Source organism: Pipra filicauda, unplaced genomic scaffold, assembly GCF_003945595.2.
Source record: "Pipra filicauda isolate LSUMZ 115617 unplaced genomic scaffold, ASM394559v2 scaffold48_size3843733_pilon, whole genome shotgun sequence".
Taxonomy (NCBI): Eukaryota; Metazoa; Chordata; class Aves; order Passeriformes; family Pipridae; genus Pipra; species Pipra filicauda.
Window position 1 is genome coordinate 2399237 of NW_024104631.1, and position 25744 is coordinate 2424980.

The 25744-nt window shown below is 44.1% G+C and overlaps 1 protein-coding gene across 1 annotated transcript; it reads right to left on the minus strand.

Moving 5' to 3' along the window:
* Positions 1-1547: 1547 nt before the first annotated feature.
* Positions 1548-25312, minus strand: PXDC1 (PX domain containing 1). Its single transcript, XM_027727976.2, has 5 exons — positions 24624-25312; positions 11685-11776; positions 11283-11400; positions 7439-7550; positions 1548-3192 (listed from the first exon to the last, which is right to left on the minus strand). The coding sequence occupies exons 1-5, from the start codon at positions 24877-24879 to the stop codon at positions 3075-3077; spliced, it is 696 nt and encodes a 231-aa protein (XP_027583777.1). The 5' UTR covers positions 24880-25312; the 3' UTR covers positions 1548-3074.
* Between the last annotated feature and the right edge of the window lie 432 nt (positions 25313-25744).

The window sequence follows — 25744 nt, forward strand, 5'->3', positions numbered from 1 at the left end:
TTGTTTCCATTAGAGTCATCAATAGGTTAAACAATAAATAATTCTAAAAATTACATGTTAACTGTTATGTTTCTGAAGAACCACAGACCAATCACCCAGTTGGATGGCAGCACTTTGCACGTCCCAAGATATTTTTCACAGGGCTCTGCAGATCTGGGCATGCGGGATTTTGCCTGCTACAATGCCTGAACAGGGGAGAGGTCTTGTTTAGAAATCTAAACCATGAAATTTTGTTTCAGCTACATTTTTCTTAAAGGATGAAAGACTGATGTTTGTTTGTTTGTTTGTTTGGGGTTTTTTGGGTGCAACAACACAGCAAGTACTGAATTCTGCACCATATTTCAGGTCCCCAGAATATAAGGGTACATGGCAAAAATAAATTAAAAAGAAAAAAATTCCAAAACATGTAGGACGAAAATCCTGAGCATTCATCATCTGGGCCCCAAGGGCACCCGCAGGTCTGGCTGTCCCTACCAGCCCCTGGGTTTCCCACACCTGCCCATGGCGCAGGTCACCATGTGAGCCCCCCCAGCCCCAGGAACACTGCAGCAAGGCTGGTTTCACACTCCTTAGAGCAGACCCATGTCCTGGCCTGTCCTTGGCCCATCCCCATCCTCAGGGAGGTCCCTGATGCCTGAGGCTGCCCTGGTTCCTTGCTCCTGGCAGGGTGGTGGGACAGACCCTGGCTGCCCAGCTCTGCCCTGACAGCCCCATGGGAGCCCCTGCTTCCACCAGCTCTCACGGGGCTCTGGCATTCAGCTGGTTTTCATATGAGGAATTTGGTTGTACATTTTAAAAATTAGCAATACTTATACATTTATTTTTTAATACATACATTTTAAAGTGCTTTAAAAGATAAGTAGTTATCATGTGGTTAATAATTCATAGAAAAATTCAAATTAATCAGGGGACAATACTGCATCACAAGCCAATGACGCTGCTTTTCAAAATATTACTCAAGGAAAACTCAGTGATAGGGAGACCAAAGAAACACGGTAGGCTGACAGCAAGGTCAGGAATTGAAATGAAATAGTCCAACACCCACTCCAATGCACACGTCTACTAGGTGCTATTTCTACTTCACCATGGTTAACTAGAAGAACTGACAGAAGAGTTAAAACTAATGAGAATAAAACAAATAAACAAATAAAACCATTCCCAATTCTAATTCAAGAGGTTGCTCAGAAAGCCTTTGTATGAGTGATATCTCTATTCTAGAAATTTACCTTTACAATTTACCTTTACAATCTGCTTTATTTTCAAAAAAAAAATAATTGCCAGGTTTGATTTCACTGATGGTCTTGAAAATGCAGAATTCCTCCACTAAACCAAGTGGCGTTAAACCACACACACCTAGACACAAGATCAACAGCTAGGCAGAAAGGTTCCATATGGATACACACCATGTCTACAGTATGAGCAGCACATGGAGCACAGAAATTGCCAAAATTCATCCTGTTTCCAAAACTATAAGAAAAAAAAAAGAGGATTAGACATGTCTGGGAAAGTGCCCTCAAATGAAAAGGAAAAAAAAAATGAAGCCACTGTTTTAAGCAGTAGAAGTGTACTGAAGGTGAGTTTTATTTTATTTCATTAAAATATATTTTAAAAACATACTGTGTAAAAGAATTAGGATCCTCAATAATTTATTATTTACATTAACAAATTCTGTTTGACTGTTATTCTATAGATAGAAATGAAAAGTCTGCAGAAGGGAGTTGTATCAGTTTTTTCGGGACCAAGCAAGCCTCTTTTCCAAGAAACCCATCCAAAACGCATCCCTTCCCATTTCAATCCCTTCAAATTCAGATTTGCAAACAGTTTGCAAAAAGCTCAATGAAAGGTCATGTTGGCAAGTGTTGAGCACTCGTAGTGAGAGCAAGGACTTCGGAGTGCTCTGCTAGAGAAAGACTCTGAGGAGACTTTAACATCACACTAGTCAAGAGGCTGCAGAGTCCAATCCCACTCTTGCTCCCACTGTCCTATCTCTGCTGAAATCCATGGCATTACACGACCCCTCCAGGCAGATCTTGGAAAGCTAGACAGACTCCTTGAGACTGGTTGGCAGTGGAACAAGTGTTTTTCCTACCACTGTAGACACAATACAGCTTATCAGGCTTTTTCAGTCCAAATACAACATAAATCTTTTTGTCTTCCTTCCCAACCCTGGGAAGAAATATGCATAGGGAATTATTTCTCTGATGTAAACAACTGTAAGCACCGTTCACATATTCTGGTCCACATAAAAAAAAAAAAGTTGTATCAAAGTGCCTGCCATAGCCTTGACCCTTCTTAGCAGAGCAGCTTAGCTTTCCCATCAGTTTTCCAGAGTTCTGAAATTGTATGGGTACCCAAACATCATGCACAGTCCATTGCAATGCCAGCTGCTGCCTGCTTTACTATTCCAGGAAAGAGCAGTCACCTTTTCAGTGATTATATAAAAGCCCATGATTAAAAGAAGTAAAGCCATCAGCTCATGTGTTCTGTTTCCTGGAGGCACTCAATGGTATTTCTGACATCTCGTGTAAGGCACCAATCAACCAGTAGCTGAGCAAAAAGCGACCCACAAGACCTCCATTAAGCAACCACAGAGGGAACTGACAAAGTTCAGCTGGTTTGCTTGTCTTCTTGCTTGCACATCATAAAAAGCGTGGTCACGCCATCTGGGGAAGTTTCTGCTGGTATCCTAAAAGAGGAAGCCTCAAATTGCACTGCAAGCCGAGGAGCACGGCTGACAGAGTACCACAGCACAAGTTTCTGATGGCTGCATCAGAGTGGCAGTTCCCACAGACATGGTAGAGATTTCCTTGAGCCCCAAGAGGCCTCTGCTGCTTTGCTTTCACAGAAAACGAGTTTGTTGTCAACAGCCAAGCAGTAACCTCCTTACAAGATGTCTCCATAATACACAACGGAGGACCACACTACAAAATCAGCTTTGTGGTGTACTTGCTGCAGCTTCTCTGCTGTTGGTCTTGTCTGCACAGCCTTATTCACAGAGTTGCAATGCCAGAGATAGCAGAGCCTATAGATGAAGAGGTTGGCTGGATGCTGGCTGACTGCATCCTTGAGCAGTCTCAGTCCAGAATGTCAGTCTCAAATGGAACCAGGTGGTAGTATGTCAAATTGGTGACATAAGCTGTTGGATCATCACTGTCTTCTAGCTCTGAGGTAAAGTCACTAACACTTTCGAACCTAAGGAGAAATGAAAGAAAAACAAACACCAAAAGGCATTAAGTCATTAATGTTCATTTAGAAAATCAAAGTCAAAGGAATTGGAAGAACAGTACTAAGGGAGAGGGAGAAGTACTTGGAGCTGATTCCATCCACACCTCCTCCTCCTCCCTCTTACACCCATGTGTATAAGAGTATGAGAGCCATGGTACATGCAAGCAAATAATCTTGTTATCCCTGACTTTCAAAGCTACTGGTGAGGAAGGAAGGAAAGAAGCAGCAAGTGAGCCTTGGAAGAGTGAATCATGCAGCTGAAGTCCACATCCTTCTATTTTTTTCCCCCAGCATGTGGCAACAACACGAAATGTCTCAGTTCTTATGCAAAAGTGGAAAGGGAACTGCCTTTGTTTCCCATCTGAATTTGGACTCTCACCGTTTTACTTCACATGTACCTTCTTTGGGTTTGGCTTTTGTAAGAAGCCAAATGTCTAACGTGAGTAGGAAGATATGACTACAGTGTCCTTTCTCCAGAGCCTTGCTGTCCTCCCTGGGGCACAAAATTTAAATTTTGGCAAGCAGAGAAATCCCAAATATAAAGAGATTTCAAATTTAGTTTTATTTGTTTGGGTATTTTCCTTCCCACTTCCCAAATCCTGTGTTATAACCTGAACTTTTGCAAGGATTACCCACTGTCTCACACCTACTCTCAACCAGAAGGCATCGACTTGCTAAAGCCTACACCTTCCTCAATTATACACATTTCCATTCCAACGAGGCTTGAATTTCTGCAATAAGAAACATTATCTTCTTCCTTGATAGCCTAACAGTTAAAGGCAGTCACTGCAGGCCAAGGATTAAATTTCATCTGTTTTAGAAAGGGATTTGAAGAACTGTCAAGCTTATTTTTCTCACACTGCCTTTAATATTTGGAAAGAACTTTCATTCACTCTGATAGAGTGAGAAATAAAACAAAATAGAAACTGAAAAACTGCACAAGATGGAAAAAGAAATCCTAACCTAGCTCTGCCTATAGCATGTATTCTAACACCTTTTTAGGCTGGTCTACTTCAGCTCTCTGAATGGCAGATAAACAGAGGAGCTTTAAAAGAATTAATGTTTAAAACTGCATCTCACTAGCACACAAACTAGTTAGACTCTTACCTAAGAGTTGCTTAGGTAAGTGAAGCAAAGTCACCCTAGAGGGTGACCTAAGAGTCAGGTATTTCAGAGGACCTGAAGAAGAGTGGTAGGATAAATAAACAGATATATCTCCCACTCCCATCTCTTCCTGAAGCATCATAAGTTATTGGATAGCCTGGTCTACACATCCTGCAATGTATGGCCATAGTTCTGTCTTTTCCATACTCCTGACTGGTCCTTCTCATCTCTTTTTTTTTAACTATGAGAACCACAACATTTTTTTGAGCAGAAATTTGTAGATTTTCTCCTGCAGCGCTGTTGCTATGCTCTTTGCTTTAAATGAAATAGAAATGAGACTGAACTTTGAATGTTTATTACCCTCATTCCTCCACTCCCTCCAGGCTATTTGCTTCCCTGCATGTGTGGGAACATGTGCAGAAGGAAGTTGACTCGGTATCTTGCAAATACTTCACAGATCACGTTGTGCTATCTTATGCACTGCTAGTGTTCCAGAAACAACAGATTATGAAATACCAGTGGGGCAGACAGAATGAAGAAAGCGTAAGAGGAGTCAAGAAGGCTACTTAGATTCTGCTCTCTTTCTCTTGTCAATAATATAAAACTAGATTATTACAACTGAAAGGTCCCACAGATTTTTTGGTTTTTCAGAATCACTGATAGGTTACTACAACCGGAATGTGAGGTACAAAGCAGTGGCATTCAGATGCTGTGGTTAAGTAGAAAGCTTTCCTTGCCACCAAAAAGGAAGTGTGCGCACAGAAGTCTGCAAAGCACCACTCTAGAGTGCTCATACAAAACCAAACCCAATGAATCAGGACTGTTTACTACAGTTAGCAGTTTATAGGGCACTCAACAGTCAAAATACTTTTGTGCTGTTACCAACAGGTCTTTTTCTCAAAATAAACTCTGCAAGCTACCATGGACCTGTAGATTCCTAAATGCCCAAACTCCTGCCCTTGCTATTTTTTCCACAAAGTACCTTGACACACACACTGTCTTTCACAAGAGCCTACTTCTTGTGCTGTAAGACACACTTCTTTACCATTTTAACTTCTGTTAATGCATTAGAGGAAGAATGCCTGGAAAGCTGCCTCCCATGGGCAGGGATACCTTCCACTAGACCAGGTTACACAGAGCCCCATCCACTCTGGTCCTGAATGCCTCCACGGATGGGGAGTCCACAAGCTGGGCAAACTGTTCCAGTGCCTCACCACCCTTACAGTAAAGAACTTCTTTCTAATATCTAATCTAAATCCACCCTCCTTCAGCTTAAGGCCATTTTGCCTTGTCTTATTACTATAGAAAATTTCTGCTTTTAAAAAAAAAAAGTTCAATTTTTAACAAAACAGCTGTGCTACACTGGGGCCATTATCTCCTTGCTATTACCTCTCGACTATAAAATACAGCTACAGAATGAGAAAATTTAGGCCACCATATAAAACACACATTTGAAATTTACTAACTTCTTGCCTTTTGACTTCACATCCTTCGGGAAGTTAAAGCACAAATGCACAAAGTCAGGCTGTTACCCTAGATTTATTGCTTCCACCACAGTTTCTGGGAAACCATGCCCACAACATAGTTTTTATCATATTAGTATTTTCTGGCCTTAATAGTCTCTGACTTCAATGGGATGACAGTTAGATGATGGCAGTTTCTGATCTCAGGTCAGCAAGTTTTGCTTGGGCTGCAGCACATTTTTCAAAACAAAACTAGTTTATAAGCATTTTTTAATCAAATTTTTTTAAATAATCAAAATAAGAAAGGAAAAGGCTTCCTTTGGTAATTTGCTCTTATTATTTGTCACTCTCAGTATTAAAGAGTGATCTACTGAGAAGTATATCAACTTTAATTTCCAGACAATGGCCTTACAGAATTACCTCTAGTGTGCCATTTCAGTCTCATTAATACAAGCTTATAAGCTTAAATGCTGTTAGCAAGGTCAAGGTTCAAAACACTTAGTGATAAGTTAATAAAAAGACTTCAAGAAGTGACACTGTAGCCAGAGATACACTCCAGCTTCTGAAAAAAATCTTGTCTTGCTACAGATTGTCAATTACCACATTTCAAATGTGGCAAGACAGATCACTGCTTTCAAAGATAAAGGATCCATAAGGCTTTTAGTATTCTGTTTCCATCATTTTGACTGGTCTAATGAAAAAGCAGGTAATGTTTCTCATCAAAAATATTTAAACGCTTCACTACCTTTAGTTCATTTAAAACATCAATCACCTGCTATGACAGAAATCTGTGCAGATTTCCATCAATACCCATTAAGTCACTGACTTAAGACCTACATGAATCACAGAATCGTTAGGGTTGGCAGGTACCTCTGGAGATCATCTAGGTCAACCCCTCTACCAAGGTGGGGTCACCGAGGGCAGGTGACACAGGAATGCGTCTAGGTGGGTTTGGAATGTCTCTAGAGAGGGAGAATCCTCGACCTCCCTAGGCAGCTTGTTCCAGTGCTCTGCTCTCCTCAATGTAAGTTCTTCTTCGTGTTGAGGTTGAACTTCTTGTGCTTTGGTTTATGGCCATAAAAGCTCTACTGGTTACAGGTCTCTGACCCCAGAATACCTCCAAGCATTAGGAGCAGAATTTACCAATAAAACTCCAAATTCCCTTTTCCCTAATGAAATCCACATGCTCCACCAAGTCCCAGCTGACCTTTGTTCAATTATGTTCAGCAGCGTCTTCCCCTCTGAGGATGGTATTTTGCATCCCAAACATCCTACTACCCTTCGTAGTAGGATATACCATCTGTAAGGATGTTTGTGTTTCCAGATTTGGGCTCAAAGAAGCTCTCATCACAGTCATGAGAGAAAGAAAAAACTCTATTCTCACCTGGCAGGATCCCTATGACAACCACAGTTCTTTTTTCATACAGAGGACTGAGCTCCTTGGCATCAATCATTCTGCCATTTTATCCCTTTTAACAAGAAATCGCTGTGAAGTGCTAGCAATCAGGCTCAGTAATCTTTAGCCAGTCAGAATGACAGCTGTACCAGTCTTGCTCTCAGACAGACAACAACATTTTGCTAGGGGGTAGGGAAAGCTACAGTTTACCCAAAGGTGACGGCACTGGTCATGCTCAAACCCCACTTACAAATGTTCTGCTGAATCTACATCCAGGTGCTTCTCTTTTCCATTAGGTATACTGTGGTCAATGACTATTGTTTCAGTGTTGGCTAAACAAAATCCATTTGATCGCATGATTTCTGTTGGGAGAAGAAAGAAAACAAGATGAAAAAAAAAGCTGAAAACCAACTGCGTATCGTATGTAATTGACATGGCTATGAACTGAGACGTGTGCATGACACTGAAAATCTGCACATGAAAGCAGGAATGAAGAGTTGGTTTTGTAGCTTCTTACATCTGCAAACTGCCAGTGCTCAGGCAATTTTATTCACCTAATCAATTCATGACACAGAGCATCTGAAACAACTAGCACTACCAAAACACAATTGTATTTTTCCTTGTCAGTCCCAGGCTTAAGCCAGTTAAAGAAAAATAAAAAGACAGAAAAAGGGAAATAAAAAGTGGCTTTCCAAGTTAATTCACCCACCAATTTTAAGTCATGTAAAGTAATACCATGTTTTACACTGTCCTTAACCCTGCTTATTTTTCTCACTGTTTAAGAAGCCTCCAATACAGAATATCTAAAATTTACACCTAGTTCCACCAACTTACTACCATGGGGAGAATTTATAATTAGAATAGTATTTGATGTGAATGAGAAGTTAATCCACATCTGTGCTGTACGGAAAGTCAAACTAGGCAAGTCACAAGGATTTCTTTTGGCCACACAATCTTAGATTAAGCTAGAAACGTCAGAAAACAAATATACATCTTTTAAAAAATCAGCACTGACTTAAGTAGGATAACTCTTCATCTGCCTCAAGGTACAATGGCCCTGTGTTACAGCCTTTCATTCTGAGCACAACAAAAGGAAATTAGCCTGTGGCAGAAAATATGGTAGGCAGAAAACACACAAACAAATTTCAGCTATATATACAGTTCAAGTAATGAACAGGAGATGAGATAGGAGAAAGAAGGTAATTTTTTAACATTTACATGGTCCTAAGGTAAAGTCAGAACTCACTTCCATATTTTTCTTGAGAGTCATCTTCGACTTTCAGTCTGTATTTTACTGCAACCCACTTCAGCAGAATATGTTTGGGGGTTGTAAAAACAGTGAGTCCCAGCAGAATCACACTTCACATTACTTATCTTGAGCAAACATTGTACTGCAGAATAAGATTTATACCATAAATTCAAATTCAGCTTTCATCTAAGAGTCTAAAAGGGCGGTCCCTTCTCTCTTTCCCATCACCTACCACTGTGAGAAGGACCATCTGGGGGACAATTTGGTTTTTTCAGAGAATATACTTTTGCCTGCTTTTCTGAGACTGCAAGCCACGTAGAAAGCTGCTGCACTACGATTAACACAAATGCCAGTGTTTTCCTAGTGTCCTTGACATGACCTAAGAGTTACAGCATTTCACTGCTTTACACATTATCATTTACTGCCATCTACTGACAATGCTGCCAGACACCGAACCATTCCCAGCGTGCAACATACAGACAAGGTAAATACCAATTAACAGCAAACTTCCACCTATATTCTTACATTCTTTGCAGCAATCACTCCAACGATAAAACTAATAAACACAAGATGCTTTTGGATAGCTACATGGGTAGGAGAATTTTCCTCTAATTAATTAGGTATGACAAAACCTGCTGTTATTCAGATAACATGGTTTCCATAGCTCCTCTACATACAGGAGCTGTAGGAGGGCTCCCTTTGCTGCTAGCCTCTGTCCATCCGACAGGCACCCTTGCTCTGAATTTGGCTTCATCTTGACTGTCTTCTCTGTGTTGTATCCACTGTGTGCCATATTCAGTCACACACACACAGAGTACATGTGCCCTGAGGGGGTGCATGCCTTCCCAAGAGGTATATGAAACCCTTCCAAACAGCAAAAAGCTCAAACCAGAGAAATGCTTCAGCCTCTAACCTATGTAATTCCAAATACATTTATTCTTGATATTTGCTGTTTGCAACAACAGCAAGGTATTATTGACAGCAGCCACCCTCTGGAACATTTTTATAGCATTTAGTTTGGCTTTCCTTCACTTCATAATGGGCAGGATCTAGGACCCACTTTGCAGCTCTGGTCTCACTGAGTAGCAACATACTTCAGGCAAAACCCATTAATATGCTCTCAAGGGTCAGTGCTGAGAACATGACCTGACGTTCAGGAGCAAAGAGAGTAACCGTGGTCAGCCTTTGGAAAAACATACACATGAGGAATTTTATTTCAGGTTTCTACATCAATTCAAGGCATCATCCAAACCTCCCTAGCCACAAGTGGGGAGCGAGATAAGCATGTTGGCTCCCATTTCTTGCTCCCAGAAAGCCAGACTTGCGTCACCCCACTTTGCAGTATATCCCTGGGGGTGCTCTTTACAATCCCTGAGCTGCCCCACAGCCTGGGCTTGGGTGTCTCAGCGAGAAGGCACGAGACCAAACTGGCTGGCAAGATCGTGCTTCTCACTGAGTCTCTGTATTACACACTATTCTTCTAAAGAGTTATTAATGGGCTTTCAAACCATCTTCCATTTAATTAAAAAGATATTTATTTAACAGAGGACTAATTCACTTAGAACCAGAGCTAAGGATCAATTACAAATAGTTTACTCTGTGTGTAAGAACAACCTTGAAGGCACACTGTTTACACCTTTTAGCATGTTGACTGGCCATTAACAGATACATCATTAGCACCAAAGAAAACTGATATCAGTTTCTTGCTAAATGGTTTACACGTTTTGGAGGACTATGTAGTATTTCACTTCAACTAGCTCTCCGAATAAGTTCTTCTTGTGACACACACCCAGCAGTTGACATTAGGCACAAACAAAATGTTTCAGTATGGAAATACAAAACCAGGCACACCAGAAGTTCGCAAACCTTTTAACAATGGTCAGTAGCAGACGAAGAGGGAAAAGGTTAAAAGAATAGGCAAGGATAGAGTAATACTGCTCTCCACAATCCCCACTAGCAATCTGTGGTTTAGGAACTTCCTGTGTCTCCACCTGTGACAGGTTTCAATGTACTTTTCCTCCACTTGCTTGTCTAATTCCTTTTTGAAGTCACTTATGCTTTCAGTTCCACCATATCCTATGACAATGAGTTGCACTCATCAACTATGTTCTGTATGAAAACAAAACAATATTATAACCTTTCTTTTGTTTGCTTAAAGCCTGTTGTCTGTCAATGATATTGGATAACCTATAGCTCTTGTTTCAAGAGAAGTACAGGGTACTGACCTCCTTCTATTCACAGCTCTGTAGATTTCCATCACACCCCCACTCTCGCCTCTTCTCATAGGTGAAGTGTTTTTCTTTATTTAACCTCTTTCTTAGAGAAGCTGTTCAACAGCTTGAGTCCTTGTCCTTTATTTGTGTAATTTTAAATTCTATTATATCCTTTCTGAGATGGAGAGACAAAAATTGTGCACAGTGTTTTCAAGATGGGGTTGTGCTCCTCTCCTCTGTTTTTGCCTCCTTTCCTAATAACATCCAATATTCTCACTGCTGGCTTTGTTCATCGCTTGGCACTAAGCTTACATTTTCATAGAACTGTATCAATAGCCTCAAAATCTTCTTTTTAAGTGGTAAAAGCACTATCATAAGTGACAATATGCAGTAAGGACTGCATTTTCCTCACATCCACTTATTTGCATTCATCAGCCTCCATTTCACCTGCCACTCTATCACCTGAACACCTTGCATAGTATCTCAAGGCTAATTATATGTTCTATATAATAAAGCAGACTACTGAGAACTATCTTTTAATTGCTGATAGAGAAAGAATAAGGGGAGCAGCAAATAAAGTAATTTTTATTCTGTAATTCTTGTGTCAACTGCAGGAAGCTAACAACTCTTACCTGATATTTTAACTGGACTTTGAAAATTTGGCTGAATTTTATGGACATTGTCATTTTTCAGAACTTGGTCCAAAGGAGATCTCTCAAAGAATGTGAGGACAACTTCAGACCTTGAATACTTAAAAAGAGAGAGAAAAATAACAGATATAATTTTTTACCAGTGGTTTGCTTCATTCCCCTTCTCCCTCTCCACCCCTTTGTAGTATGACAGAAAGACTTATTACAGGCAACAGCTTGGAGGCATCGTACACAGTTCTGGCCCTCAGCATTTCTCCAAGATACTCAATAAATTGCTGTTTCTTTCAGAGTTTGGCAAAGCCCACCACTTTCTAATCTGCATGAGAGTGCACGTCACCATAAGGAGGAGTCAAGCTGGGCTAAACTGGAATTTGGCTTGCTCACCTTCCAGGGCATGTTTATAATAGTCTTCAGAAGCTTTTCCACTTCATTAAGTCTGGCTTCTATATCATGGGCTTCTTTTATTGTGATGAGCCCTAGAAACAAGGCAAATAGATCATAAGCATAGACAAAAGCACACTTACACACATTTCAGCAGGCAAAAGCAGCCACTCAGGATGTGAATAACCTCAAATATGCCTCCCAGAAATGTCTTTTAAACCAACTGATCATAAACAGTGCACCTCAAACTGAGGTGGGTGTAGTTACAAGCAGAGTTGCAAGCCTGACACAAACTCAGCTGTTTGTGATCATATTTAGGAATTGCAAGACAAGCAGAAGTAGAACCACCTACTCCCTCACCCACAGTTTTGCTACACAGCATTCCCAGCAATGATAATCAAACAGCCTGTTTTCTGCTTCCAAGAACCATTATTCATCCTTTTTCTTCCTGTCAATAAAAAGCAAAAGAAAACCCAAGAAAACAAAAAAAAATACAACCCACAGATAAGAGGAAAATAATAAACACAAGCTAAACAAAAGGCTTTGAGGGCAGTTTTGTATTTCTCTGACTGTAAGCCCCAGTGAGCGCCCCAAGGAAAATTTCTCAGTATCATGTTCTTCAAGTGCAAGACCACTGTTTGGATTCCTTTATTTTTTCATATAATCACTGAATTACCACAGTGCTGCTGAAAGAAATAAAATGGGGATTTTACTGTCCAGTGTCCAGAATGATGGATTACAATGCAATTTTGAATTGCTCAGTATGGTGATCTTCAACTGTAATACTCTATTTTGTATGTATAACCTGCAGGACATCTGTAACTTCCCCCTCCTCTAGCAGACTGAGAGAAACATAGCACAGGTTTCTCATGTACAGGGAATTCAAGGAGAACTAAACCCCAAAATCTCACATTCCTCTAGCAGCCCTTTTATTTCTGATATTTGCAACATACTTTTTCTAACTCAAGAATCATTTAGCCTCTACATTTGTGCATCTTTTCCAAGGAGTAGGACACACACATGAAAATGAAATACCTGAGAGAAATTATAAAATTTAACAAGCCACACCAAACAAACAAACAAACAAACAAACCAACAAAAAGCTGGAGCAGGAAAAGACCCAATAAATCAAAACCATAAAACCATCAAAACTGCAAATCTGCAAAGCAGTCTGTGAGAAAGCACTTCAATATACTAAAACTAAGTGTTAAACTAAGTACATCTCTATCTCCCTATTTAAAAGACAAATGTACATGAAGAACCATAAATATGCACAGCGTGGGAACATCCACAGTTTCAGTCTGCATCAGTCTGTGTTGTTTGCTACCAACGAGATGTGATCCCATACAAACTTTCCAGACAAAAGTGTGACTTTGAAGCTGTCAGCTCTCCTCCAGTTACAGCTCTAAATGAAACAGAGATTGTTTCCAAAGCAACTGGGTTTACTTGATGGTTGACCCACAAAAGTAGCCTGTTTGTATAAGCCCTTCTATTGCTCAACAAGTCCTTCATTTTGCCTGTTTTTTCAGCATCACTATCACTTCACCCCAGTACAACTCACTGCCCCTTCTAATAGCGGAGCGATGTATACCTGCAGGCCTGTAAGGAAGGCGGTGTGTGTTTTGCTTTGAATGGTTACACTACAGTCGAGTAGCTTTGCATGGAAATTCTCTGAAAGGCTGTAAATGAGAAAAAACTCATCTGCATGGGTCCACAGACTGCATATTAGCTGGGTTGTGCTTCACATTACAGACCTGAATTGCAGACCAGCACCTTTCATCTTCCTAACTACTGGGTGTGACCAGGCCTGAGCGGATCTGCTTCGCCCCTCCACAAATATGTTCCCATCCCACATCTGAATGACGTTCAAACCTTTCAATACAAGTGGTTTCATCTCCCTTTAAAAAAAAAAAAAAAAAGAAAAAAAGAAAAGCTGCCAATGGCCCCATGGCTCAGACACCCACCTATGGATGTTAGAAACATGCTGCTGCCCTGCTGTAGCCCACATCACAGAAAACAGGGCCAGCCACCCTGGTGCCAGCTACTGTGGGGTGACTCCACTTCACCTGCTGGTCATGATCCACTCTGCACAAATACTGATATAGTTAGAGCAGAGACTACCTGGCTGTGCCTCCCACCTTGCAGGTGACATCTCATCATCGACCCACACAGGATTCGGCATTCAACTGCTCTGTGTCAAATCTGCCCTCGATCTTGGACCCTTTCCCAGATAAGCATTTACTGTTGAAATTAGCATTTTACCAAGAAAAGGGATACTTTCAAACAAATGAAGATATTCGGATCGGGAGGGGGAGAAAAAGAAAAAAAAAACCCCAAACCAAAAAAAACACCTTGCCAACAACTCTGAGCATTCATCCTGTGAGGAAAACCAGCCAAGCGGTTAGGACTTTCTCTCATTAGTAATCAGGGAAAGCATCTGCAGCTCCACACGGCCTTTTTATGCTTCACCAAGAAGTCAGACAAGGCTGTCAGCCTGTTGCACTGTCACAGATCATCCCGTGGGAGGTTTCACAGCTTCTTGCATTCACCAGGAATTTCCAGCCCTGGTATATTTCCTCCTTCCAGTTCTTGGAATGACACCAGCCATGCAAACCCACACTCCAACTTGGAAACTGGCACAGACAACTTGTAACATCTGACACGATAAAAACCACTTCTTACTGAAGCTTTTAGTAATATCAAAACCAAAAAGCAGACAGCGTAGGAAGGAGAGTAAGTGATACATCTGCCTGGACAGCTTCCTATATATGTGCTTAATGATTACAGACAAACAGCTTTGGGGTATACAGCTGCTGACCTTAAATGAATTCCCCACGTAGGGAATTCAGTTTGGCCAGGCTAAAGCCTTCCTTTTCATACATCTACAGCCCAAACACACAGAAACCACTTGCCTGGCTATATATATATGTTGAAACCTATAATTTCTTCTGCAATTGCCACAAAGTTTGTAAGGCTGTCATTTATCTTAATTCTGCAAGTCTCTGTTTTTAAGAGTTAACAGATGCTTTTGTGGTTTTCAGTTAGTCATAGCCAACGATCCCATGGCCCAAGACACTGCTCCCAGTCCCACACCCATGCAAACCAGAGTGAGGCACTGGCTGCCCAAGCAGCCAGGAGGAGTGCAGATCCCAGTCCCTCCTTTCAGTCCCTTTCAGCACTCACTAACTGGCTGCTGTCATCAACCACGGCACATACGGCACATACGTGCATGAGGAACACCCTGGTTTCGCAAGGTAAAGTCTGTGGTGTCGACATTGGTTTAAGGTGCTCTCACCCTCCCCTGCACCTCATTTCCTCTCCCACACCACAACACAGGGCCTTCTTTGCTTTGCCAGCACAATTAGGTGAGCAGCGGGGAATACCTCAGACCGCTCTTGTCAAAGGCTACACCTCAGGAAACCCCAGACTTCACAGAAGAAGCAAGCTCCTTTCTCACCCAAGAATCAAGATTTGTGTAGAGAAGGGTCACAGAACCGCACCCAAGTTTCTTCACTTTGTGGGGGCTTCTCTCCTGCCTGTCTTCTTTCTCCTGTTTGGAAGATTTGATGAGGCAGAAAGAAAGGAAAAAAAAAGCCAGAGACTGATGTAGGATCTCCAGACTCTGGAAATGCCTGAACAAACAGACACACACATGCCAGCTGACTCTGCAGACAGAGCCCAGCACTCCCATCATTCATTAACCCTGATACAAATGCACCACAAGCTGGATGCATCTGGAGCGCGTGGGACCCACTGACCGCATATGAAGCGTCCATACAGCAGCTATAACATGCCCCAAGGCTGTTGTCTCTGCCCACAGACCATAAATATGTGTCTAGCCTATATTTCCATCTGGGGCTTTTACAACCCAAGAGCCCTTATTCCACTTGCTATAAAATAAAAATAAGATACCGGTAAAGCAAACAGTATCCTGGAACCAGTTGTGTTTTCTCCACTTGTTCAGTCATGCAACAGAACTGAGCTCAGAGCTGGGAAATTTGTTAGTGAGGTCATGGTAAAAGGCTGTTCTCATGCCTTTTTCTCTGCCCTGGCCCTTGTCTGACTGCTAATGGAAAACATGCACAAACTCCTCCCAGGAAAACTTTGCTCTCTGTCTTGTTACCCATACCGTGCTTGGACAATTAGCTATTATTTCAAGTGATTTAAATGCTATAAACATCTATGTTTATAGGGCTTAAGGTAAACTGGAGTCCCTCTGGCTCCTTTTTTTACCACAAACCCTATTGCCAAATACCACAAACTTCTAAGATTCCTTCACCCTGCACACAGGGGAGCCCACACGCTGGGTGCCAGGAGGGACGACACAGGCATACCAGCTAACCCAGGGTGACACTCACCTGCTGTGTGCACGGCCCCCATAGTCAGTGACCTCACTCAATCCCTTTGAAATCATCTCTGCCACTTTCCAGACCAAAAGCCCCAGGCAGAGTCCTCAAGACTCCGTGAAAAGGATTTGGTTTCCATTTGAGACCAAGCGTAGGTAGCAACTTTACGCAGAGCAACACGTGTCTGGAAAAGCACAGTACAAACAGCACCACAGGCCTGCAGCATCCTTCCTGCTCTGGGACCCTGGTGCCGGAGCAGCTGCAGGAGGCTGGGGGAGCAGGCCAGCAGCTGTGTACCTGGTATGCTGGCTTAAGGCATGGGAGAGGGGCCCAGAGCTGCTAACAGGCAGGAAACGAGCTCAGCAGCAGAGGAGAACAAACTGAGAGCCAACCTCTGATGTAAACACAGAAGCCTTGGTAGTGCTGTCCTATTACTGCCATGTGAGCCACCAAATCTGCAATTAATGACATTCTGAAAACCATAGATAATGCATCCCATGCTTCTACCGCAGGAAGCAGGACAGGAATTGCAGCATGTGCTTCATGGCTCATAATGAAATCATAGAGCAGTCCTGATGGTCAGCATTGACAATGAGCACATTGTCTCAAATATCCTATAGTGCCTTCTGAGGAAGAGTAAGCTCATGCCTAACTCCCGTATGTCTCCAATGTCATCTTTCAATTATGATACACAGAAGTTTGTTTTTCTGGAGATGTGTTGCTATATACAAGTCGCTATGTATGCATGATCTCAAACTGTGGGCAAACCCTATTTCTCCAATTTAAAGGACTACACTTCATGTTTGTGGCCAGGACAGGAAAAAAAAATGTCCAAGAGATACCCTACTTTCTCAAAATCAGTTCAATACGTATGGGAGGCTGAGCAAGAGCAGAAGCCAAGGTGTACTTTCCGAAGATGTGTGCAAGATGGAATGCAGATACTCCTAAATGCTCTATATTTTAGTCAGTACATGAAGATAAGTATTACACTGAGCCCCTCTCATCTAGATTCAGATCTTGAGTCCATCCTTCCCTCTTTGCACAAACCCACAAGCAGCAGTTAGGAACTTTAAATCTTTAGGGAACACATGTAAGCTGTCTTGCATGAGAGACTGCTATTCTGCCCTCTCTCCTGACCAGACTATTGCTTCAACAGGAGATATGCCCCTTTTCCTCAGTTACAGTATTCATTAACACTGCAGTGCTCAATATTTTTTATCCTTTTCCCTTGTTCCTCCTTTCCCTCAGATACGTACTAACCCACGTGTACACACACAATTCAGGATGGAGCAATAGGATGAAAGTTCCAGCCGCAACAGAAGATATACAAAACCACAAATAATGTTCAATAATGTTCAGTAAAAGAGTCTGATTTGATTCATCCAAAGAAGGGCCAAATCCAAAGTCAGATTAGGCTGCTAGGGACCATGTACAGAGGACTTCTGAACAGACCCACAGACATATTCCACAGAAACATGCAGGAACTGAAGCTACTCAGCTGGCACATGGATCAAGGCTGAAAGGTGGCAACTCAACCCAATGTTTTCTGCTACTGTGCTCCTTTGTACTGCTTCCCATTTCCTCCCTCTGCTAAACTGGGCTCTTCTCAATACCACTTCAGTTGTCACTTTTCCCTGCTTCATGGCCATGATACATTGCTTCTCCTAGCAGCTGCCCAAGTAGCATCCCTCCTCCCTGCAAACGTGTGTTCCCTCAACCTCGCCACTTCGGAACTATGGCATTAGCCACCTCAGACTGGATTCTGAAAAGGGTAAAACTCCCACTAACAGCTGACTCCTCTCTGATGAAGGAGAAGAGGCTGAAAGGTTGTTGGAAGGGCAAAAGAATACTCAGGGGTATGTAAAGGCAGGAAATTAAAAAAAAAAAAACAGCATATGGGAAAGCTTGTTTCACACATTCTTCAATAACTCCGCAGAAATAACACCACAGGAATCCCTTACATCCAAAGACTTGATAAGATCCAGAGAACGACAGATAATTACAGGCAATTAGGGATAACAGATCTTCAATTAGTAGAGATCAGGACTGTCAATTTTCTGTTCTCTGCCTGTTATTTATGCTGTCTTCTGCAGCATCTGATTCTCATTGCTAGGGACAGGAGCTAGCTACAGCACTGGTCTGACTTAAGTCTGGCAGCTCTAGCAACTCCTCTTTGATGCCTCTTGCCTATAGCACCCTTCTCTGGGACAGACATGCCCCTTTCCTTTGTGGGGAAATTCATTCATCTCATATGACAACAGTCACTACAGTCTCTAAAGTCTTTACAAAGGGTTTGCTATTTATGCAATATTACTGACAAGATCTATCTTGGTGGCATTACTGAGGGAGTAGCTAAAAGTATACAGTGGAGTTGAAAAGGGGTGTATGGAGGTGGACTTTTCACGTGTATCACATATTGCACTGCCCTTCTTACCTTCTTAAACTTGATGTTGAGGAACAAAATTTTTTTAAAGAGGTATCAATGCACAAAGTGCATGTAAGTCACTCCATACTTTAGAATGTCTAGTAGGTAGCAACAAGCATATTGAAGATACCAAGATAAATCTGTTTGATGCAGAAAGAGAAATTCAAAACACTGCCCACACTTAGCTCTAACACAGGTCACTTCTTCTTTTGCAGTTCATATAAAGCAGATGTAGGATAGGGAAAAGTCCTATCCAAATAGCTGCCTGACTGAAATCCCCCAGAACAGAAGTTGTCACCATGACCTCCTGAGGACCCTAGCACACTCAAATACTTCTGCAAAGCACGGAGGCAAGTTAAAAGCTGAGAAATCCAAACCCTCAAGATGATGGGTTTTCCACACATTGTATTATTAATGATGGGATCTCCCAGGATCTCTGGAGGGGAGATGGCACCTCTTGGTGGCAGAACTCAGCTGACAGGCCTTCCCCACAGACCTCCCTGTCTTGATGCCTGATGAACCACAAAAAGGAAAAAGATGTAAAGGAAGAATGAGATAAAATGAATAAAGCAGTCAAAGCATGATGAAAAATGCGAGCTCCTACAATCATTTTTACTGCTGATTTCTTATCAGGTGAGAACTGTCATGAAAAACACTACTCATTTCCATTCCTTTCCACCAAAATCTTCCCCCAACCATTGCCTTCGTTCACCACAAAAAAGCAACTTGTGTCTAGCTTTATAACAACACAGCTAGCTTCATTTATCTCCATCATTACCAATGAACCATGAAATTCAGCTAATAAAAAAACAAACCCAGAAGCCACAAACTTAATTTTGGTTACACATTTCTGCTAGAGCCTGATAACCGAGAGCTGCATCCTTTGTCTGCCAGACAGAAGCTCTGAACAAGCTCCACTAATGAACTGTTGACAATGTCAACAATGAAAAGAGCACAATAGATGCAGTGTATTTATCTGTATTGTCACAGCACCGGAACAGCTGCTGTCTGTGGAAACCACTATGCTCCTTCTGTAGAACTCCCTCTTCTCATAAATCACACTCCCAGATGGTCTTGTAAACAACAACAACAACAACAACGCTATAATGCAGCATATAGAAAACTAAGTTACGTATGCAACATTTGCAAGCAAATACAATGTTCCTGGGCTGGCTCTTCAGGAGTTGCCTTCTGCTTTGTGCACGTCCAGCAGCAGCCCTGCGAGAGCTCACCATGTGCTTCCTGGTGCACAGGACTTGGATAGGACACAGAAAACAGCTGATCATCTGCTTCCCACATGAGGCAACCACACCAGAGGCAGGCACAAGGCTCAGAGATCAGCACTAGTCATCTGTGAGGGACTGCTCAGGGTCTGCTGCAGGTTAAGTGACTACCTCTATGCTATGGGGCAAGTTAAAGGTGTAAAGTTTCTATAGGAAATCTCTACCATTACCGGAAATCTTCTATGGATGGACAAAAGTCGAGCACCAGCAAGGCAGAAGGCAACAGAAAAGTTCTGGAGAGCCACAGATAACTATGGATGGCAGCATGCCAGTGAGGGAAACCTGGAGGCAAAGAAAAGGAACAGAAAGCAGCTCAGGGAAAGCAACTTGGAGGAGCAGAGAAGAAATAATAGAAAGGAGAGCAAGGGGAAAAAAGGCCACAACAGAGCAGAACGAGTCAGAGGAGGCATGGAAAAGGGGAAAATGAGCACTTTGGGAAGAGAGGTCCATCTAGTATTAAAATAAACCTGTCAGAGAGTTTTTGATTTGGTAGCTCAGAGTATCAGAGCAGGACCAGGTGCTACACATAGGTGCAATACAACCAGTGACATTGAAAGAGCAATACAACCAGTGACATTGAGCCTCTGTTCTGATGACAAGGGCAAAAAACAAGTTCAGAGGAGGATTGTCAGAAACCACTCTGCCACTCCATGGGCAAAAAAAATCCCAACTTTGACAGGCTGGTAACGTGCTCTTTTGCCTTCTGGTTCTGCACTTAAGGGTTGATTCTGCCCACACTGAAGTCAAGGCAAGAGAGGTGCCTGACTGCACTGAAGCTGGATCATCTTAGATGAGAACCCCTCACAAGCAGTATTTACAGAAAATAGGAGGGGGAAAAAAAAAAGACTACTTTTTCAGGTTTAGACCTCACTTTTGGTTTCTATTGGGTCTGTTGTAACTATTTCTAAATCGTCCATTTTAAGTCAGCTTCTAAGTCCATAGCTCTGCCTTTCTCATACAAACTGATTTAAATACAAAAGTTGTTTACTTTGCATATAGAAACAGACAGTTTAGTAACATTAGGCTGTGTTCACTGCAAGAGTGAACTAGCCTGTGTTTTTCTGTGATCCTCTTTTCTACATTTGCCTAGAGCAAGGGACAGGCATATTTCAAAGACGAATAAAGTACTAGCAAGTTATAGGTAACATCATAGTGAATCATATTTAGTCACCCTGCAGCTATGCACATAAATAACCTTGTTTACCAGCTTACTAGTGAGATGCCTGATGTTTTTGAATGTCCTTGGCCTTTAGCATCATAGTACACTCCAGATGCAGAAAGTGCATTTTGCCACGTGCTCTTATTAGTTATCAAAGACAAGACCAGATTGTGTGAATGCTAGACTCCCCGCTGGGACCTTCCCTCTTCTCATATCAAAGGAAGGGTAAGATGAACTGCCACTGCAGAAAACTATACCTCCCATCCTCTCCTCGGCAATTTCAAAGCACTCAGCAGCTCCAACAAGTACAGAGGGGGAGAGCATTGTGGAAGTCAGTCCAAAAGGATGAGGGGTGAAGAAAGGAATGGAGAGGATGGTTTGCTGTTGCTGAGCAAGAAAAGGAGCACACTCCTGCTCAGTATGAGTTGTTTGCTGAAGCTAGCAATAAAGGTAACAACCAACTCTTTCTAATATTGCTGACTTTTTTTTTAAAAAAAAAACCTCTTAAAGAGTTAATAACATCAAATAGCTCAAGCTTTCACTCCTCAACCATATCCCTTAAACATAACATACTGCAGCTTCACTGAGCTGTAGGATAATGCTAGTCCTTTTAATGCTCCTTAGGCAAATCTGTAGGGACTGTGGAGTCCTTCAATGCAATGCAAATTTGGTTTGCAACACTTCACCACTTCCTTCCTCCAGATAAAAGGCACAGCTGATATTCACCTTCTTTCAGAAAGCCCAAGATAAATACACATACATATACAAACTCACATACATATGCATATATATTTGTATGTATACAAAAATACACACAAATGTATATGACTAAATGCTAATACACACAAGAGTGGGCTTTTGTCAGGTGTTTTTGTTGCATTAAGTGTACTGAGCTTCACTGTAGGCAGAAGGATGTCTGCTTTGAAACAGGACATTAAGAAACTATGCTTACCCCACGAATTTTGTAAAGATCGGACATGCCCCATGCAATCTCTTCTTACCTCCAAAGCTTTGCATCAGTGTCACTAAGTTAAATGAGATTTTTATGTTTCAACTTTGTCAAGTTACACAAGGCAGTGGCCAGTCAATTTAAAATGTTGGTATGACAAAGTGTTCTCTAGGCAGAGAAGCACACTCTGCAAAATAATTTTTGTTAGAGCAGGAGGAGCATAATTTTAAACAGAGTATTACACAACTGAAATTGTGATGCATGCTGTGACTGCTTAGAAACTACTCCTGATTTTTATTCTATCTCTGTTGCAAAGTTAACCCCCACCCCCTCAATAAGCTGAATAGATCATTTGTTTATATTGGGTTTTGATTTTTCAAATCCTGGGCTGATGCTTTGCTCATTCCCAATTCTACTGAAGTCAGTATGTCTCTTCCTGAGAGAAAGGTAAGTCAGGGTTGCTGGCTCTAGGTCTTAGGGAGGGATTGAGCAATGCAGTCTGAGGATGGTTAATCTTTCCCAGCTATTCATGCACTAATGGTGTATGCTACCTGGGACTGTCAAGTAAAGCCAATGCAAGGGACTGTAATCCCATCTGGCTCGAACTGCACAAATAATGCCTCAGAGAGATGTGAAAATAGTTTTAATATTTTGCAAAAGCTGCAGCAGGCCTTGAGACATGAGAGAAACCATGCTCACTTGAGAGAGGCACTGAAGAATGAAAATGGCTCTAGGACAAGAAGTGGTTCCTGTGCACAATGGGAGGGGCAGGAGGCCAGGGCCAGCAAGGATTTGCGGCCAGACCCAGCACACACCACAGCCCAGCTGCCAAGCTGCTCTTCAGAGCCCCATAAAGCCGACAAGAAGGACTACTGGCACCCTGGGAGGCCCAATTTTAGCCACAGTGACCCTGGCAGGTGCTGTGCCCTGCAGTCCATAGGCAGGCTTGCTCCAGACCTACCCAGAATTCTCAAAAGCCAGGGCCCAGGTGCCATATACACTTGAAGGCCATGTTACTTAGAATTTACAGACATTCAGTGCTACTAAAAATCACATTCTGAGTACTTTATGTAGGGCACACAAAAAGGGTAGTAAGTTTTCACAATACTTTAGATCCGTGGTCAGCAACCTAATAGCATAAGACACTGTATGTGCCAGGCACACATCAGAGCTGAGAGGTGGAGGTCTGGGACCCGCAGGACCCCCTATTCCCAGCCTGCACCCAAGCGGGGGCAGACAGCCCTCCTCCGGCACCCAGCCCCCGCAAGGACTTCCCACCCCGCACGCCGGAGTGGGCAGCAAGGGGATGCGGGGCTTGCAGCTCCCCGGCTGCTTTGCGCCCGTTCCCGCCGTCTGCAGAGGGCACTCAGGGCCTGCGAGTGGCGGTGGAGCTCCCGGGGCCGGCGGGGCGGAGCTGCCACCTCCCGGCAGCGGGAACGGGAAAGCCCGGCGCCGGGGAACACACGCCGGGAAGCGGGCTGCGGCTCCCGAGATCGAAAGAAGCTAAGGAGAGGTAAAGGTACAAGCACTTTTATGTGAGGCACATAAAAAAACCCACCCTACTCCACCACCAGGGGTTAGGGATCTGGCAAGACAACGGAAAAAGACCTGTCTCACTTTAAACACCCGTCAGAAAACATCCTTGGGGAGTCAGTCCGGGAGAGACAATCCCCACTCGCAGGGAACAGGGCCCGCTGTCGCACAGGGAGGGCAAAGAAATTAAGTCCAGTATGAGCGGTGGAGACCCAGCCCCGAGAATGGGAAACCGAAGACCCTCTGCAAGGGGGTCACACTAGCAAGGCGAGAGGCGAAGTGAGAGCTAGGGAAAATTTCCCCATCCTCTCACAGAGGAAAACATGCACAGAATATCGGCTCCTCCCCGTTCCTGTTCAATCAAATCATCTACGTGGTAGCTCAACAACTGGGGAGACTGGAAGTGCTACGCATACATCCATTTTTAGATGACCGGATGCTCCGCACCACTCTACACACTTGAAATATGTTAGAGCAAAACGCGTAGCTCTATCTAAAAAATACCTCAATCGTTAAACAAATTAAAACCAAGCCCCAAGACAGCTTAACGGGTACATCCTGCTTCTGCACAGAGAGACCTGAGCATGAGCAACATCCCCCGACTTGGGTTAATCCACTTCAGAAACTGGAAGGGAACACTCTCTAACTGCTGGTGCAATTCCCATTTTGCAGAAGTTATGCGAGGAATTATGCCAGCTCCCAGACTCGCTCCGTCCACTGGCAAGCGTCGCAGCCTCTTTTTTTTTTTGCCCTCTCCTTGTGGCAAACAACATACCAAGATACAGAGATTTTTCAGCTACGCCCCTTCTCCCGCCAGCCACCCCCCAGCCCTTCCTCGGGGAGACCGGAGGCACCGGAGAGGGGCAGCGCGAACGGGGACCCCTTTGCTCCCACAGCCCAGCAAAGCCTGGAGCCGCGCAGCGGGAGACAGAGACTGGGGTCTTCCTCCTGCTAGATCCCCCGGCTGCGGGGTAGCCCGTATATTAAAAAAAAAAAAAAAAAAAAAAAAGGAAACACAAATCAACATCTCAACATCCCGGGCGGAGTTTCCGACCGCAAAACGCCCCCGTAGCTTTTCTGCCCCCTACCCCGTCCGGGCTCGCAGCGGCTCCAGCTCCTCACCCCCTTTCCCTCCCTCCAGAGGGACCCGCTCGCCCGCCCGTCCTCCCCGACCACCGCCACCCCCGGGGAACCCGCCCGCCCTCCCGCCGAGCAGCGAGAGCCATGCCCGAGAAAGCTGCTCAAACCTTGGAGCAAAGGGGAGCGGGACAGCTCGGGCCGGTCCTCAGGGAAGGAGTCGAGGAGCCGCTTAAAGAGGCGGCCGAGATCAGAGTAGCTGCGGTGCAGGTAGAGGATGTTGCGGTCCGACCACTCGGTGCGGATCTCGTAGAACTCCTCCTCGTCGCCCCGCCGGCTGATGATGAGCCGCCGGATCCCGTTCACCCAGCAGCCCCGCACGTACATGTTCACCAGCGAGGTGCCCTCAAACACGGCCGAAGCCATCCCGCCGCCGCCCGCACATCCCCCGTCGCCGGCGCAGGGCGAAGCGCACCGCCCCGCGCCGCCGTGGCCAAGTTAAGAGGAGGAGGAGGAGGAGGAAGAGGAGGAGGAGGAAGAGAGAAGGGGGGTGCCACCCGCCCCACGGCCCCCCCGGCCCGGTCCGGCTGTGCCCGCCGGGGCTCTGCCGCCTCCCGGCGCTGGAGGGAGGGCTCGCTAGTGCCTCATAGACGGCGGCCGGCGGCGAGGGGTCGGCCCGAGCACCTCAGCCTCTGCCCCGCCAAGCCCCCAGCACTGAGCAGGGCGGCTCTCACCCCCTCCTGGGGCGGGGAGCAGGGTGGCTCGGCCCCTTCTTCCTCGGCGCCGCAGGAAGGCAGAGCCCCTCCCGTCCACGGCGGGGGGGACTCCCCCAACCCCGGCCTCGCAACCAGCGCTCACCCCCTCCGCCAAACGCTGCGGTCCCCGCGGGGCGGGATCCTCCTCTTCCTTCTCGGGACGGTTTCGCAGACGTAACAGACGTGACGAGGAATTTTTTTCCCCTCCCAGTGACCCCTGAAGTTTTCTTTTCTGTTTTTTACTTTTTTTCTTTAAACCTCCATCCCGGCCAGCTGAAGGAGGAAGAGGGGGATTGTCAGGCTGTCAGCCGCTAGCGGCGCACAGGATTGACCAGCGTCCTGGTCAATTGGGAAATCTCGACGGAGACCCCGGCAGCCGTGACTGCACCTCCGGGAAGAGGGGAGCCCACATAGAGGGGAAAAGCAGGAGAAAGGGAGTATGGGGCTGGTGCCTGGGACTGCTTTAGCCTTCTAATAGCCTGGCGGGACGCCATCCCTAAGGGAGCCTCCAGCAGCATCGCATTCGGGAGGGAGGT